The sequence below is a fragment of the Pituophis catenifer genome, unplaced genomic scaffold (assembly GCF_029215685.1).
Source record: "Pituophis catenifer annectens isolate HBS135680 unplaced genomic scaffold, rPitCat1.0.hap2 SCAF_3, whole genome shotgun sequence".
NCBI lineage: Eukaryota > Metazoa > Chordata > Lepidosauria > Squamata > Colubridae > Pituophis > Pituophis catenifer.
Window position 1 is genome coordinate 163,412,447 of NW_027256883.1, and position 17,050 is coordinate 163,429,496.

The 17,050-nt window shown below is 37.8% G+C and overlaps 2 protein-coding genes across 2 annotated transcripts; one reads left to right on the forward strand and one right to left on the reverse strand.

Annotated features, from left to right (window-relative positions):
* Nucleotides 1–162: 162 nt before the first annotated feature.
* Nucleotides 163–3,238, reverse strand: TMEM167B (transmembrane protein 167B). The gene is made up of 3 exons (XM_070939683.1): nt 3,150–3,238; nt 2,765–2,896; nt 163–1,391 (listed from the first exon to the last, which is right to left on the reverse strand). Exons 1-3 carry the CDS (start codon nt 3,157–3,159, stop codon nt 1,309–1,311), a joined length of 225 nt encoding a protein of 74 aa, XP_070795784.1. The 5' UTR covers nt 3,160–3,238; the 3' UTR covers nt 163–1,308.
* Nucleotides 3,239–15,585: 12,347 nt separating this feature from the next.
* GPR25 (G protein-coupled receptor 25) lies at nt 15,586–16,725 on the forward strand. Its single transcript, XM_070939684.1, has one exon. The coding sequence runs from the start codon at nt 15,586–15,588 to the stop codon at nt 16,723–16,725; it is 1,140 nt and encodes a 379-aa protein (XP_070795785.1).
* Nucleotides 16,726–17,050: the final 325 nt, after the last annotated feature.

The window sequence follows — 17,050 nt, forward strand, 5'->3', positions numbered from 1 at the left end:
AAAGTAATAACCCGCTACTAAGTAGCACCTTATTTTTGTCTTCCCATTTCTACATCAAACTGTCAAATTTTTTATTTCTATAGTTTCTAACAGCAAGAAATCACACAGGAAAAAAAAAGAGAAGGGTTCAAATAATATATCAGATAGGAAGTACAGGGAAGATAAAAAAAGGCAGATTTATTCAAACACATATTGCTGGAATACCAAAGGCCAAATTATGGCTTTAGTGTTCTTGCTGATTTATAAATATGTAATTAGTACTGTGACAAAATTACAATGTTGAAAAAGAAACTTGGCTTTCTCAGGTTGAACTGATATATAAAACAATGGATTAAAATTGTTTAGGGCCAATGTTGAAACTATTTGTGAATCAGCCAGATGCTTACAACATTATAAACGTTAAACAGACAAGTCAAACATGCTCTTTTACAGTAATACTCCTATTTTAGAAGAGAATCTCCTACACTTCAAGCACATGGTGATAGGAGATTACTATCAAAAGGAGGAGTGGAATGAGGAAAATTTAAAAGTATAATAAAAATAAAGACTAGAACAAATCTCTTAAGTATGTACACGTCTCAAAATATACATGTTATCTTTATATGTAATTTAAACATGTTAGCAACTCACGTCTTATGTAACAGCATATGCCCCCCGTTTTCTCCAATACCATATCATATTTTAAGTTCTTTTAATTCTTACTTGCAAACTAGGTTCTACAAAATAACATGACATTTTAACCATACTCAGCAATTTTAATTATAGCAAAAGATAAGTGAACATCACCAAATTGTATTTTGTTTCCTTTATGTTTCAATTCTTCAAGAATTCCACAATCCATAAATGTTTTGTTCTATCATTGGCTAGTTTCTCATCTTCAGTTATTCCTGTTATAATGAGTTTGGGTTAAGTATAGTAATCAAAGAAAAAAAATTACAGCCTTTCAATGCTACTACATTTTGGGGACAAAAGAAACACTAGAGTAACCTTTCCACTTCCATGTTATATCAAACTCTGGAAAAAGCATCACTCATTTCTACTTGTCACAAACCTGTGATATTTCTCTTGTATAGACTAATATTAATTTTAATAATCTGCACATAAAACATTCTTTTGATTTTTGTTGAAACTCTCTTAGACGTTCTATCTAAACAACATTCCCTTGGTCTCAAGCAAGACGTGGCCACAGAAGAATTTCTTCTTGCCATCTGTATAGGTTCTTGTGAATTCTGCTAGGAGGTACAGTCCTCTGAAGCAAAAGAGCATAGTGTCTTCATTTAAACAGTTGTCCATCTGAAGCACTGGGATTCATTTTACAAAGAGGACATAAAAAGCCATGACAATACAGGATATTGCCACTGCTGAATGAAGTCTGGTACCAATGACTGCCGCTGAAAAACATCAAAGACCATTTATTATTCAAACAATAATAAGTACATGTTATTTCATATAATTCTTCGACAATGAAGAAAAATAAAAATGCTTTCTTGCAATGCACACAGAGTGCACTGCCAGCCTCGCTAACTTCAAATCTTTTGACCCAACATTTCAAGCCAGTTTTCTGCATACTGCTCACAGAATCCCTTTAAGGTTTCTCAATTTGTTATCACTGGCATAGAATCCTTCTATAACACTGCCAGCACTTTTGAGCCACAGCAGAGACCACTACAATAGAAGTCTACCTCTACCCAACTTGCTGATCTTGTCAACCAGTGAAAAGTGATATTCACCAGCACATTGTCCTACCACCTTTGTGAGTAACATAAGGTTAAACATGATTAAACCCACTGGTCTCAATATATATATGCTATACCAAGGCTAAAGCTGAATGAACCGTTTGCTTTATATAAGCAACTTTGAGATGATTTCCAATCCTCTCAAAGTGTCAACACCCTTACTTTATCAAATAAATGTAAAGAGATTTAAAGCTAAATCACAAGGGGAACATATAGCAGATGCTTAATTAACTTCTATCCACCCAAGTCCGATTTACACACCAAGCTACCTTCCATCTAACCCAAGGTTTCCCAAACTTCCTTGGGGAAGTTCAGAAAGTGTCTCAGGGAAAGTGGGGGCGGGGAAGAACCTTTGAGTTGTGTTCATTGTCACAATAAAATCCACCTATTCCAGGGGTGGGCAACTGTGGCCCTTTTACAACCTGTGGACTTCAACTCCCAGAATTCCTGAGACAGCCAACCTGTCTCAGGAATTCTGGGAGTTGAAGTCCACAGGTTGTAAAAGAGCCACAGTTGCCCACCCCTGACCTATTCCAAAGTTTTATTGTATTGTTTTCATTGCTCATTTGTATTTGGATTTTTTTTTAACGGAGGTTTTATACGCTATTCCAGGGGTGGGCAACTGTGGCCCTTTTACCTGTGGACTTCAACTCCAGCTTGGCTGTCTCAGGAATTCTGGGAGTTGAACTCCACAGGTTGTAAAAAGTCCACAGGTTGTAAAAGGGCCACAGTTGCCCACCCCTGACCTATTCCAAAGTTTTATTGTACTGTTTTCATTGCTCATTTGTATTCGAGTTTTTTTTAAAACGGAGATTTATATGCTAAGTTTATATACTAAAGGGAAGTGCGATGGCAAAAAAAAAAAAAAAGTTTAGAAACCCTTAAATTGTCTTTCCTGCCGAAGGTGCAATCAGCTTGACTTCTGCTATTACTCAAAGCTTCTCCGACAGGTCTTACTCCTGCTTGTCTGAAGTTTTCCCCTCTGCTTTTACCGTGTCGGTCCTTAGCGCTCGGTGCGAGATTCCTACCTTTGTAAAATACCCCCCAGACGCCCCTCTTCTCCGACAGAAGCCAGGTTTTCAGGCGAGGCACCTTCCGGAAATAGGCGCAGGTGCAAACGAAGAGCAAGCCGAAGACCAAGAGCCCGTCCAGGGAATACACTGCGAAGAACAGGGAAAAGAAAGTCGGTGCCGGTGGCGTGGATCGTTCTTGCTTTCGGGGACTGGGGGGGGGGGTGGTAGGAAGCATGAAAAGGGGGACTGACCCACGGAGGTCTGGGGACCCTGACACGGGAGAACCGCCCCACTCCCGGGAGCATAAGTACTCGGGTGGGCCGGCGAGCGGGGAATGCCCAACATTGACCCGAGAGAACAGCCAGGAGAAGGTTTCGAGGGGAGAGAACCGGCTGCCCACCATTAGCCATGACGGCCGCCCCACCAGCCAAAGGCGAACTCGTCACTGCATCTCCAGGAGGAACGAACGGCCAGCGCGGCACCGGAACCGCCAACTGAGGCTAATCGAGCTCAGATAGATAGGCCAAGCGTTCTTGATCGCCGAAGAGTCCTAGAACGGCTCGTCGTTTCAGGCAGCAACAAACGAAGGCCGATAGAACTGATCGGTCGGTCGGGCGACCCATCGCAAGTTTTTTGGTTTTTTGTTTTAAATCTGTGGATCGGGTTTCTTGTTCGTTTTGGAAGTAATGTTTTGTCTTTTATTAAAATAAAAGTGGTAACTTCGGCTCGTAGGCCGGGGATACATATGACTATTCTCAGTCAATGGTTGTAATGATTTGGGAGCGGCGTATCCACTGCCAAATTTATTTATTACTTCATTTATTAGTCCAATTTATATGCCGCCCTTCGCCGTAGACTCAGGGCGGCTTACAATGCATTATAGCAATAGCCTGCATACTTTTTTGTATATACCTGCTTATTAGGGCCTTCGGCCCCCTCCTAAGCGGTGTTGTTCTATACAAAGTTGGCTTATTGCCTCCACAATCCGGGTCCTCAATTTACCTACCTCGAAAGGATGGAAGGCTGAGTCAGCCTTGAGCCTGGTGAGATTCGAACTTGCACTAATGCAGGTAGCTGGCAGCTAAGTTAACACTTAACAGCACTTTAGTCCGCTGCACCACCGAGGCTCAATTTTCACATCAAAATTGAAAGTTGAAACAGCGTCCTCGTTTCCTTGAAGCAACTCATAGGAACTAAAGTTTGTTTACTTATCTATTTATTATTTATTAATATCCAGATTTTTCTCTTCTGCCTGCTTGCAGTCTACTGACTAGCCTAGAATTGCATAGTGAGCCCCCTAGATATGGATTTGCACTGCGTGATCCTATAAAGCAAGATGAACAAAAGATAAACCATTGTTAAGAAATATGGGGTTGATGTAAAGATAAAATATCTGAAGTTTTTTTTCTATAAAGGATATAAGTTTCTGTTATAATTTGGTATTTTAGAAATGGATTTATGCACAAGAGAATATTAATCATTAGACTCACTGTCTGTAATTGTTTGGAATGATGATGGTTTTATGTTTTGTTTTTGTTTTAAAATAAAAAATTTTTTTTTAAAAAAAGATAAACCATTGTTTTCAAATAATTGAAGCTGTGGAGACTTTAAAAAGAATATGAATTCGGAGGTGCTAGTTGGGCTATATACTATAGAATTCAATGTCTTCCTGCATGCACAAATTCAAACTTCCATAACAGCCGTCTCTCCATATTTTCTTGGAACACATCCAATAAAGAGGAGCTCATCACTTCTCTATGCAATCGTTTCTACATTGGATTAGGAATTACAACCGTATGTATTGGGATTGCTTCATGTTAGAAATGATTTGATATGCCTTGTAATAACTGCTGTGAATGGCAACCAAGACATCTAAGGTGGCCAGATTGAACAAGGAGTTCAATCCATAGTGGGAACATCCATAGTGTTAAAAACCTGTGAATATAAGGTTGCTCAGCACTCATGAGCAAATTGGAGGCTCCCAGTGTCTTCTAAGACACTGCAGTAATCAAAACAAAATGAATACTCTTCCTTAAGACAAGGGAAGTGCTAGGTTTAGATAAGATGATATGCTCAAGCAACTGTGAAACAATTCACACTAAAGGTGAGAAAAAGCTGAAGTTGAAAATGCTACAAAAATAGACTTACTAACAAAGCCAAGCTGGGTTTTGAGCCCTACAGAGAATCCTGGAGCGTGGCAGATTCCTAGAGAAGGATCCAAAACTGAGGATACCTGAGCCAAAAATAGCAAGTGTTTTGAAAGATGAAAGAGAATAGATAGTACCTCACAATCACTTAAAGCACTTGAGAGAACAGGTTATGGCTAAATTGCTATGGAGAAAATCTACGTGGTTGGTAGGAGCTGAAAACAACTTGATGGCAAATAATAAATTGATCTGAATCTTAAATTAGTCTGAGAACCAAGCCTTATACCAGGGGTTTTTCTGGATGAGCTACTAACCACAGGCAATCTACACAGTCAAATTGAGAAGGTTTGAACTGACAACATTACACCTGGCTGACTTTTATCATGGAGCAGAGGCAGATTGCAATCGTGCTTTCCTGTTGTGCTTTAACAGTGCCTTTAAAAAAACCTAACTTATGCTGGCAAGAGCCCGACTTGTGGGGTTCTCTGCTGTGGCAAAGTGGTTGCTGTATGAAACTGCCAGCATACCTCTTCCCCCCTAGTTACGAGATCATTCATGGGCATTTTCAGGAAAACTGCCTTCAAGGAAAGGAACATGACCATCTCAAGCCTGTCCTCTGCTTTGCGAGGCAGACCCTGGGTGTTACATGAGTTTCTTCCATATCTCTGGCAACCAGTAGTCAAATTTGATGGGCACAGAGGTAAAAATAGAGTTTTGACTAATTTTCTGAGTTCTGTTTTCTTAAGAATTTGCCTATTGTCATTGGCAGTAAACTTAATGTATTCTTCAGAAAAGGGTGGCTATTACCTGTACAGAATTGCTGCTTAGAGAGGCATGTAGCTATTTTGCATTCATATCAAAAAGCCTTTAAACATTTTTCTGTGATCTATATAGGTATATACAAATTGCATTGTATTTAGCTATGATACTGTGATGCTTTACTCCAGCACTATCTTGTGCCTCTGAGATGGATGAGAAGACATCACCTTATTGTAGAGTGGTGATGCAGTCCATCATTGTCAAAGAATATGGCTGAAAGTAACCAAGGAAAAAGAATAAGAAGAGAAGAGTATACAAAAATTCCAATAATCAAAGAAAAACAACAGCAAAACATTTACAGAACTGAACTTTGCTGTTCTTTTTTATTTTTATTTTTAAAAATAACGAAGTATTATGCTCTAATGCTAAATTGAACAGTACATTTTTACAGTGCTATAAGTAAAATTGATCCAGGCCCTCATTGACCTCCCTGACTAACCTAAGTTATCCTTATTTATGTTCTTCTAAGTATTTTGATGAAGTTTAGAATTTTAATGCATCTATAAATGTGTTGCTGGGTAATAAAATATGTATTTATTTATTTTTATTTACATCAAAATGTGCATGCATGTACACACATGCAAACACACACACACACAAATTTCAAAACGACTCCTACATGTCACAAAAAAGTACATAAAACAAAATTTAAAAACCATTAACTGAACTCTATAAGTCTTCAAATTCTTACAAATGAAATGTTCTGTGGCAGGGGTCTCCAAATTGGGCAACTTTTTAAGACCTGTGGTCCGAATTCAGCTCCCAGAATTCCTCAGCCAGCCATGCTTGTTGAAGTCCGCAAGTTTTAAAGTTCCCTTTTCATTGTTTATTTTATAGGCTCTATTATTTTACTTCTGTTTAGGCTCCTTTCGTTTTCTTCCTTTTTATTATTGTAAGCTGCCCAGAGTAACCCTACAGCAAGATAAATGACAAATCAATAATAAAAAAATATTTCATCTGGTTGAGTATAATATGTACAGTAAAAACAATTGTACCATCAGATGGCAGTCTTGAGCCTCCATTTCTGACTTAGAAAATATTAAAATACAAGGCAACAATTTGTAGAGAAAGAAGAAAGTTGTAGTTGCAACAAACATCTGGAGGATGCCCTATTGAGGAAAGATTAAAGAATGAAAGAATATGGTGTTTTAATGACAGAAAGAGCAAACTAGATTACTTCTTGGAATTTTCATGATATAAATGAGAGATACCATGCACTATTTGCTGCTTTATGTCCTAGGACTTGTTTTTATTTATTTATTTATTTATTTATTTATTTATTTATTTATTTATTTATTTATTTATTTATTTATTTATTTATTTATTTATTAGTTTGATTTATATGCCGCCCTTCTCTGGAGACTCAGGGCGGCTTCCAATGCTTTTAAGCAATAGCCTTCATACTTTTGTATATACCTGCTTAGTAGGGCTTTTGCCCCCACCCCCAAGCGGTTTTCTATTTTATACAAAGTCAGCTTATTGCCCCCCACAAACCAGGTCCTCATTTTACCTACCTCAGAAGGATGGAAGGCTGAATCAATCTTGAGTTACCTCTTAACATGGCCCAGTAATAACCCAATTACACCAATTTCCTACTTTGTTCCTACAACTTTATCTTTACTCATCCTCCCATCCATGAGAGAGTCAGGCTCAAGTTGGTCATTAATAATACCGTAAAAATGTGACACTTCCCCCGCCCCCCATATCCCAACACTACCCAAGACCTATCTCAGGATATTTAGTGTTATTATTTTAAAAACCAAGTCAGATATATGTTTCAGATATAGGCATACCCCTTTCTCCTTTGATCACTAGGCATTTTCCACTCAGATATTTCTCTCCCAGCCTTTGCCTTCAGCATTTGTCAGTCTCACTCGGTAAAACAGATCAGGAAATCAACTCCGCAGAAAGACTAAAATTACTTTTACTGAGGCTGGCTACTATAAAAAATCTTGCAACTCTGTGCTATCCCTCCTTCTCCTTATATTCCAATGAAATAAGAAGGCATGTACCTGTGTTACTTCCAAATGTTATCCTGTTGTTTCGGACTTAAAAAATGTTTCAGCCCCTTTTGCCTAGGAAACAGTTCCTGCGTATCTCCATCAAGGTTATCTTCCTTACTCTGTACACTATTAGAGCTTTGCTTCCTTTATCCCTTTATATAGTCAGCCCAGTAAGGTAGACCAGACTAAGAGAACCAATGCCAAATAGGTTAGGATTACTTTTATTGTAACAGCTATAGTAACAGAATCTTGCAGGTCTGGGTGTGCGTCCTTCTCCCTCACTTTATCTTAGTGTGAACTAAGGAGGTGCTTGTTTGGGATGTTTTATCATATTATTTTCTTGGCCCAGGGTGAAGCCCTCCTTATCTGACAATTGCTTTGGTAGGAGCTCTGACCTTGGGATAGCCATTTCTCTCTCTGCCCAGGGAAATGCAATGGCAAACCGCTTTTGAAAATCTTGCCAAGAAAACTGCATGGACTTGTTTAGGCAGACTCCAAGAGTTGAACATGATTGAATGTAAGAAAAACAAACTGATTTAAATACTGATTTACACAGTGGTTCTTGGAATTCTACACTGGAGAAGAAAGAGATTTTTTTAAAAAAAAAAATCTCCCAGGAAAACACCAACATTTAGACAAGGGTTCAGAAGGTTATGATTAATGTGAGTTCAAATAACGTATTATTTGATTTAGTGCAAATTATAAATTGATGACATCACATGTTTGAGTAATTTGGGACTTCCTTATTAGAGCAGGCTGCTCATACATTCTCTCTGCTCAACCGGCAATAAATGGTATTATGGTTTAGGGAGTGGTCTATGCCCTTGAGGTTAACAGGAGCTAATCTAGCTTCACAGGATGGGTGTAATCAAAGCATATATTTAATACAGTATATCCTTAGGCATACTGTAAGCAAAGTTTTTAATAGCTTTACCTAAATATAGCTATTAAAAGACTAAGAATAAATATTATTAAAAAAATAAAGAACTAAACTTCTCCCCCAAATTAGAGAAAGTTCACAAAGGCAATTACTTAAGGGTATTTAATAACACCTAGAAAACAGTTTAATAATGCCAGGGACTAGCCTCAAGTGATACTGAGAATTTAATCAAATTGGAACTTATTTAGATATATGATGATTTTTAAAAAAAAAAATAATTCATAGTTTTCATTCAAAGAAGGAAATACCAATCAAGGTATTGCACTAGATGTTTTTTTAGCTTTATTATTAGCATTCGAGGAAACAAAAAAACTGTAAAGAATTGATAATTTTTGTTAGTTGCTGCAAGACAATTCATAATTATCCCAAACACAGTTTAGACAGAATAATTTCTGATAAATTTTTGATATGACTTTATTATGTATGCACAAGGTGGAACCAATTTTTTGGTCCTTTAACTCACAATTAGCCAGGTAAAGTATTTGTTAGTTTAAAAGAACTAACAAGCATTGTATTATTCTATAGCATTGTTTAATACAGTAATGTCTTTAACATTTGGAAGCTTTATTGTGAAATAATGAATTATCTCATTGTAGTTACCTTTTCCTTAAGGACAATAAAAATATTTATTCAAATTCTTATCCAGCACTCTCTCTACACCCTATTATAAACTATCACTCTCTCTACACCCTATGATAAACTATTGATAAAAAAATAACGTGGTTCTAGCCCCCACAGTTGTGAGTGCTGTGGTGAGAATTAGATACACTGTATACAATGCTGGTTTTGGACAAAGTACGTTTTGGGTTGGAATTCCTTGATATTAATAGCTATAGTTATGTAATGGCCAGAAGTGGAAGTTACTTTTCTGCATAACAAGTGGTGCTTGATTTATCATATGGAGATGGAGAACTGAGTTTCAGGTTAAATAAGTATTTCTATATTTATTTATTAGACAGTATGAAGAGTCATGTTTAATCTTCCTTGAAACTGATGCTTAATTGTAGTGTTTTTATGCTTAGTTATAGCCTTCAATTTATCATATGGGGTATTTTGAGTGCGCTGAAGTTAGGATTAAGTTAGGACAAAAATTGTCTTGCCGTGATGTTATCTTTAGAGTTAGCATATTCAAAGTTAATGGTTACATTTAAATCCCAATTCAGTTTTACTTGCAGAATCTACCAAGAAGTCACTTAAATAAGCCACTTATGTCAGCCTGTGATCCACTTATTTTATTTCCCCAAACTTTTTCCCTTATATTTTTCCTCCTCTGGCTATGTCCACCCTTTGAAATAGATCAGATTAAGAAACCAAAGTCTTGCAGGCCAATATTACTTTTATTATATGGCTATAGCAACAGAATCTTGAAAGTCTGAATATGCTTCTCCCCTGCCTCCGTTCATTTTTGTGAGAACTAGGAAAAGTCTTGTCTGAGACACTTTCTCTGCCCTGTTCAGATGTGTCCAGTTCTGCCCTGGACTCACCTGTTTGCTATCTTGATAGTGGCTCTTCCTCCTGTCTCTCAAGGTCATTTCTACTTTCCAGGACAAGGTAATTGCAAATACTGGATACCCATATTTCTAGTGCCTAGGTTATTTCTTTGCTTTTCATGATGACCAGTTTGCACCAGTTTCCTTATTTCCTAGGCTTACTGCAATCTTTTGGGGTACGAGGCTGTTTACAGCTTCAGTGGGTTTTTAAAAAAATACTTATCAGAAGTACATCTTTGTAACTATTCTTCTCAGAGTTTAGTCTCCACTTAGTGTACTGTTTCAATGCCCTAAAAAAGAACCACATAACAAGTAATGTTACCTTGAGTTTTAGGTTTTCCTTTGAGCCAAAACCATTTCCTTTGTTCTGCAAAAAATAGCCCTTTCAGGGGCCATCAATCAACAATGTGTTTTGAAGGCCTTGAGTGTTACAAGTGTAAACAAGCAAGGGCAGTTTGAAAAAGAGGAGATGCAAGAAATTTTAAGGGTGCCTTTCTTTCTTCAAATCTAATGCCTTTATTGTTTGATTTGTTGCTGCTGCATTACATATATCAAATCTATGCATCATTTATTTCTGCACCCTATATAAAGACTTGATTTCTCCCCTTATTTATTTTTATTATTTATTATTATTTTTGTCATATATTTCTATGCCGCCCATCTCCCAAGGGACTTTGGGCGGCTTACAACAAAGAATAAAACATTGCGAACAATCCCATAAAAAATGTTAAAAAGAAAAACATTAAAACATTAAAAACATTAAAAACTTTAAAAACGTTAAAACACATGCACTCCAATTTGTGGCCGGGTCTCGCAAGATCATTATAACGAGATCAACGGCCCCAGGCCTGCCGGAAGAGCCAGGTCTTCACCGCTTTGCGGAAGGCCAATAGGGTGGGGGCGGTCTGGACCTCAGGAGATAATTGGTTCCAGAGAGCCGGGGCAGCCACAGAGAAGGCCCTCCCCTGAGGGCCCGCTAGCCGACATTGTTTAGCTGACAGGACCCGGAGGAGACTGACTCTGTGGGATCTTACCAGTCGCTGGGAGCTATGTGGTAGAAGGCGGTCTCGAAGATAGCCTGGGCCTGAGCCATATAGGGCTTTAAATAAAATGCCTTTTGCTTTGCATGAATTAATTGTGGTTTGTTTGGGAGGGAGCAAACAAACCCACTTGCAATAGTATTGGGTGTTTCTCAAATTTAAGAACTAGGTTCTTTCCAACTCCAGGCATCTGGGTTTTATGGGCAACAATTTGGGAACTCATCTGGGATTGCAGGATACCATCTCTTTGCGCTTGGATTGGCCTGCTGCCTCAGTCACTGAACACACAACAACTGGCAGGGTGAGTTCAGTCCTGTGTCTTCAGAAGAGACAGACAACCAAGGAGCCAGGAGGAGTGGTAGTTCCTTGGGAGAAAACAGAAATATAAAGAAATGGAATAGAGGAAGAGCACACCGCTGGGGAGCCCATTGGGGTTCATAGTCTACTGTGCTACCAAGGAACCCTGTCAATCTTGCAGGGATGGCCAAAAAGGGAATGATCACAGCATAAACAGGGAAGTGGACAAAGTAGACTGGACATGTTTCATGAAAGGAGAGATGGCAAAGTGGGTTTCATTTGACTCACAACTACTACTCACGTGCAATTTGAGCAGAACTATCTCCACCAAATGGACGTTTAGGTCCTGTGGGCTGTAATTAATTAAATGTAATTAATTTAATAACATACTTACTTTGTATGTCTCAGCAGCCAAAATGAATCTGTTGGATCAGACTGCCCATTTCTTAAGGATTTCATTTTGTGCACAGTAATGTTAAATTAAAATGCTACAGAAGTCCCTTTGAAAACATTTACAATAATGTTTTGTCATCTCAATAGCATTTGAACAGCAAACAAAATGCCCAGTAAGAACATTTACAGCTATTGCAGTTCCTGCAATTTCTCAGAAAGGAAATGAGAATATAGTCCCTTGATAGAGCAAAGGTAGACTTATCCTAATATGCCAATGGACCATATCCTAAGACAGTGTTTCTCGATCTCAGTGACATTAAAATGTATGGACTTCAACTCCCAAATCTCTAGCTATCATGGCTGGCTGGGGAATTTTGGGAGCTGAAGTACCTACATCTTAGTTGTTGAAATTGAGAAACACTGTCCTAAGGCAGCTCTTCCTAACCATGACATTCTCCTTATGTGTGAACTTCAGCTTCAATGTCCATGCTGGTTGGGAATTCTGGTAGGTGTCCCCAAACATGTGGTAGATTGCATGGAAGATTGCCCTAATTTTAAGAGATTCTTATGCTCTCATTTCCTTTCTTCCTATTTGTGGAATAAAACAATAAGGATTTGGTTTTCGTCAACTTACCAGATCTGAGTCTAGATTAGATGTTAATGCAAACTATAATTAGTAGATGAAAATTTAAACATGAGACTTTCTAATCTGTGAATAAAAAACAGAATAAGGAGCCTGGTGGTGCAGTAGACTAAACTACTGTTAAAGTAGTATTTAGCTGCCAGCTGCCTGCAATTACTGCGAGTTCAATTCTCACCAGGCTCAAGGTTGACTCAGCTTTCCATCCTTCCGAGGTAGGTAAAATGAGGACCCGGTTTGTGGGGGCAATAAGCTGTCTTTGTATAAAATAGAACACCGCTTGGGGGGGGCCAAAAGCCCTACTAAGCAGGTATATTCAAAAGTATGAAGGCTATTGCTTAAAAGCATTGTAAGCCACCCTGAGTCTTCGGAGAAGGGCGGCATATAAATCAAACTAATAAATAATAATAATAATAATAATAATAATAATAATAATAATAATAATGACTGCCTCTGTTAGAATCTACATCTCTATATATATCTTATTAGAGGTATAGCTGTCTATCTTATCTCCATATTTTTCTATATTTCCCTATATATTTTACAGAGACTTACAACTTTTTAGTATTTATAAACTATTGTATCTTTACTTTTTAAACTTGTTTTATATTTCCTATAAATGTATGTTATAATTATTCACCTTTCCTGTTCGTATGAATGAATTTTAAGTTTTAATTATTTATCCAAATGTGAATAGATTTTAGAAAACTGCAAAAGTTTCCTTAGCTGTTCTAAAAACAGGCAACATCTACCATTTCTGCTGCCAGCAAGGATAGAGCTGTATGATCTTCAAATTCTCCTATTCCATCATTCTGGAGCACTGAAGATTCTGGAGTGTAGCATTATATCAGAATAACTATCTTAAGGAACTGGCAAAGGAGCAGGCAACAGCTGGGATTGCATTTCAGTATCTCTGTTTGTTTGTTTGTTTGTTTGTTCATTGGTTCGATTTATATGTTGTCCTTCTCCAGAGACTCAGGGTGGCTTACAATGCGTTAAGCAATAGCCTTCATACTTTTGTATATATCTGCTTAGTAGGGCTTTCGGCCCCCCCTAAGCGGCGTTCTTTTTTGTACAAAGTCAGCTTATTGGCCCCACAATCTGGGTCCTCATTTTACCTACCTCGAAAGGATGGAAGGCTGAGTCAACCTTGAGCCTGGTGAGATTTGAACTTGCAGTAATAGCAGGCAGCTGGTGCTACTTAACAGCACTTTAGTCTGCTGCGCCACCAAGGCTCTAAGAAGATAGTTTGTTGTTGCTTTCAGTTAATCAATGTTAGAAGAACCAAGAATGAAATCTGAAGTTACTTAAGAATAGTTTCCTTTATTGTTTTTCATCTATAGACAGATTCATGCCAGATTAAAGCAATTATTAGCATAACTACAAATAGGCAATATAGTCATACCCTGGTACTCGACTGCTTTGAAACTTGTCAGATTTGGTACTTGACACATTTTGACAAGAAAATTGTGTCCCAGTCCCAGACAAAATTGTGTCATTTGATTCTCAATGTGCAAGCTAGAACTTTTCAATGCCGGTTACCTCATGACTTGCTATCTTTTTCCAGCTGAAACACAGGGTCACTCTTGCCCTGTGCATATCTCCTTGCCATCTTATCTTAGCTTCTGTGGTCATTTTTTTGTATTTTTGTGCTCCCCCCCATCAGTAAGGTAAAGTAAAGTATTTACAAAACTGATAAGTCATTAGTGATAATATCTTGCCACCTTATCTTTTATCCACCACTTTTTTGTTTTACTTTTATTTTTTTCAAGCATCAGCATTCTCCAGTGACACTTGCCTTGACATAATGTGCCTAAAATAACAACTGCAAATTCATGATCAGTGTTTCTTAGTTCAGCCTTTCTGATTGTCTAGTGTTCACAATTTATAAAACTGATGATTTGGCCACATCTTATTCTTTGCATGCCCTGAGAATTACCTCAGCAGAAGACAACTTGTTTTTTGATGTTAGGCAAAGAAATAGATGCTAGCCTGGTTAGAAGTTTGAATTCAATTTGGGCTGGAACTGAGAGAAAGGAGGAAAATAGCCATCTTTTATTAAGTGTTTTTATTCAATTTCTGAATCAAGTGCTTTCTGTATCATACTTTATATTATATATTTAAATGTCCTCTACTGTCTTGACGTGCATTTCTTTTTTCATTCGTAAAATGTATAATTTGGCTTCTGCTGTCGTTGTTTTCTAGCATAATTTGCTAAAAAATATTTATTCACATATACCTCAATAGAATTTTTAAACATAAACTACTTTGGATTGGTGTGGAAGGAACCACTGCTTGGTAATTGTAACAATATTTGCAGTTTAATGGTCTGAAGACTTAAGTGTGAAAGACAAGGAAGTCTCAAGGCACTCAGTAGCTGAGATGAAGAACAAGATGGCATTTCTCCTATTCTTACAAAAGTAGATGGGACTGCAATTTTAACTTAAATTGACATGATGAAAGGATAGCATATTTTATCTCATTTGAATGCAACAAATTAGCTTAAGGAATGTGGAATTGGCCATTGTGGACCTCACAACTTTGTCATGCAAGATGAGGATGCTACCAGTCTCTCTACACTCCCTGAAAGCAACGACTTAATTTTGCCCATTGAGAAAAAACAACTTTGGAAAAAAGAGAAAACATTCCTTAATAATCTATCATGACCAATAATTTTATGACTATTCCCATGTTGGCTGAAATTTTAAGACTTGTAATTCCAATTTGAGCAAAGCATTCTATGAAAGAGAACTATCCAACGAGAAAAGCAGCTTGCAAATAACTACCTGCTCTAACTTTTACAATATACTGTACCAAGAATGTAGCTACTCAGCCATACCAAATTGTATTACTAAGTGTTTTCTTTATTGTTATAGAGTTTCAGGACTTCTATCTAGTACTTGGCATCAATTTTTTCATAAAAACAAGAGGAAGTTACCACAGGTGCTTAAAAACAAGCAAACCACTGCTTTATTTAAATACCACCCAGCCAAATATAGAGCATATGTGCTTTGGCTAGCTCTTGCAACTGTAAGCGGAAAATTCTTTGCTGAATCTTTGATAGAAAATGAAGTTTGTTGAGTTGGTAACTGACTTGGCCATGACCAAAAATTGGAGCAGAGACTTGGAATCATCCACTGTAGACGTTTTTGGTTTAGAATTTACCAATGACGACTTCTGCTTTATGGAAAAGTTGCCATTTGCCTCTATCTTTATCTCTGTCATCTACTTCATGATTTTCTTCATTGGCTTCTTTGGGAACCTGTTTGTGATCCTGGTGATGGTGCAGAAACGAGGCAACCAGAGGCTTGTGGACAAGTTCGTCCTTAACCTGGCCATTGCAGACCTTGTCTTTGTATGTACTTTGCCTTTCTGGGCTTTGACAGAAGCATCTGATTCTTGGTGGTTTGGTGAAGAGCTTTGCAAATTTAGCAGCTATGCTATTTCTGTGAACCGTTGCTCAAGCATCTTGTTCCTGATGGGCATGAGTGTGGAACGCTTCCTTGTGATGAATAAGCACTGGGATTCCAGATCTCTCGGGACCAAGAGAAATACCAACATTACCTGCAGTTGCATCTGGGTGTTTTCCTTTCTCTTAGGAATACCATCTTTGCTCTACAGAAAGCTGATCCCTGTGGGAGACAGGTTTGCATGCCAGGATGAAGACCCTTCTGTCATCTATATTTTCACGGTACTTTGTTTGACTTTCTTGCTACCCTTGGGTGTAATCTTATTCTGCTACTGCTCTATCTTCTCCATGCTCAAGAGTCATGTCAACCCAGGCAGGAAAACAAACCATGCCCTTAAAATCATCTTTGTCATCATTGGGGCATTCATCTGCTGTTGGTTACCCTTCAATACCTTCACAGCTGTCATCACCTATTACGGTGTGATACAGAACATCGAGTTCTCTTGTGATGCATTGAAAGCTCTCAGGAGGGGAGTTATTATCAGTGCTTGTCTGGCTTTCACCAACAGCTGCATTAATCCTATCATCTATGCCTTTATGGACCAGCAATTCCGGCAGAAGGTATTGAAGAATTTCCTAGGTCTTTGTCGCCCAAAGGAAAATGCCCAAAGCTCAGCATTGTTCTTTTCATCTACAGAATCAAGCCTTCTGTTTGGCAGCAAAAAGAGATTCATACCAGCTACAACTGTTCCAGTTAACAGCGGGACTGATTTATATGCCTCTAAAAGGCAGATATAGTTGCTATTGTTGAGACCATACAGTAGAATTGTTGAGCCAGGTTAGTTATGGAAGAGAGAGGAGGGAGATGACTTAGAGGATTGGTTTTCTTGATAAGAAAAAATGTTGTTTTTAAAATTTCTGATTTTTTTAAACTTTGTGGTTTCTCATACAATGTCAAATGAATTTTTTATGATGCATTACATATACTCTATACATTTATAAAATAAAATTCTGTTTATATAAATTTTCCCTTGGTCTGTAGGATAAAAATGCAGATTTAACACTTGCACAGATTTATAAGAGCTTCTTCAACTACCAAGAGATATTTCATATATGAATAGGA

Excerpts from the sequence above, each read along its gene's own strand:
- TMEM167B (XM_070939683.1), bottom strand. Across the intron at positions 1,392-2,764 it reads CTGGGGGGTATTTTACAAAG|CGGCAGTCATTGGTACCAGA; the intron begins GTAGGAATCTCG and ends GATGTTTTTCAG.
- GPR25 (XM_070939684.1), top strand. The coding sequence starts at position 15,586 with ATGAAGTTTGTTGAGTTGGTAACTGACTTGGCCATGACCAAAAATTGG.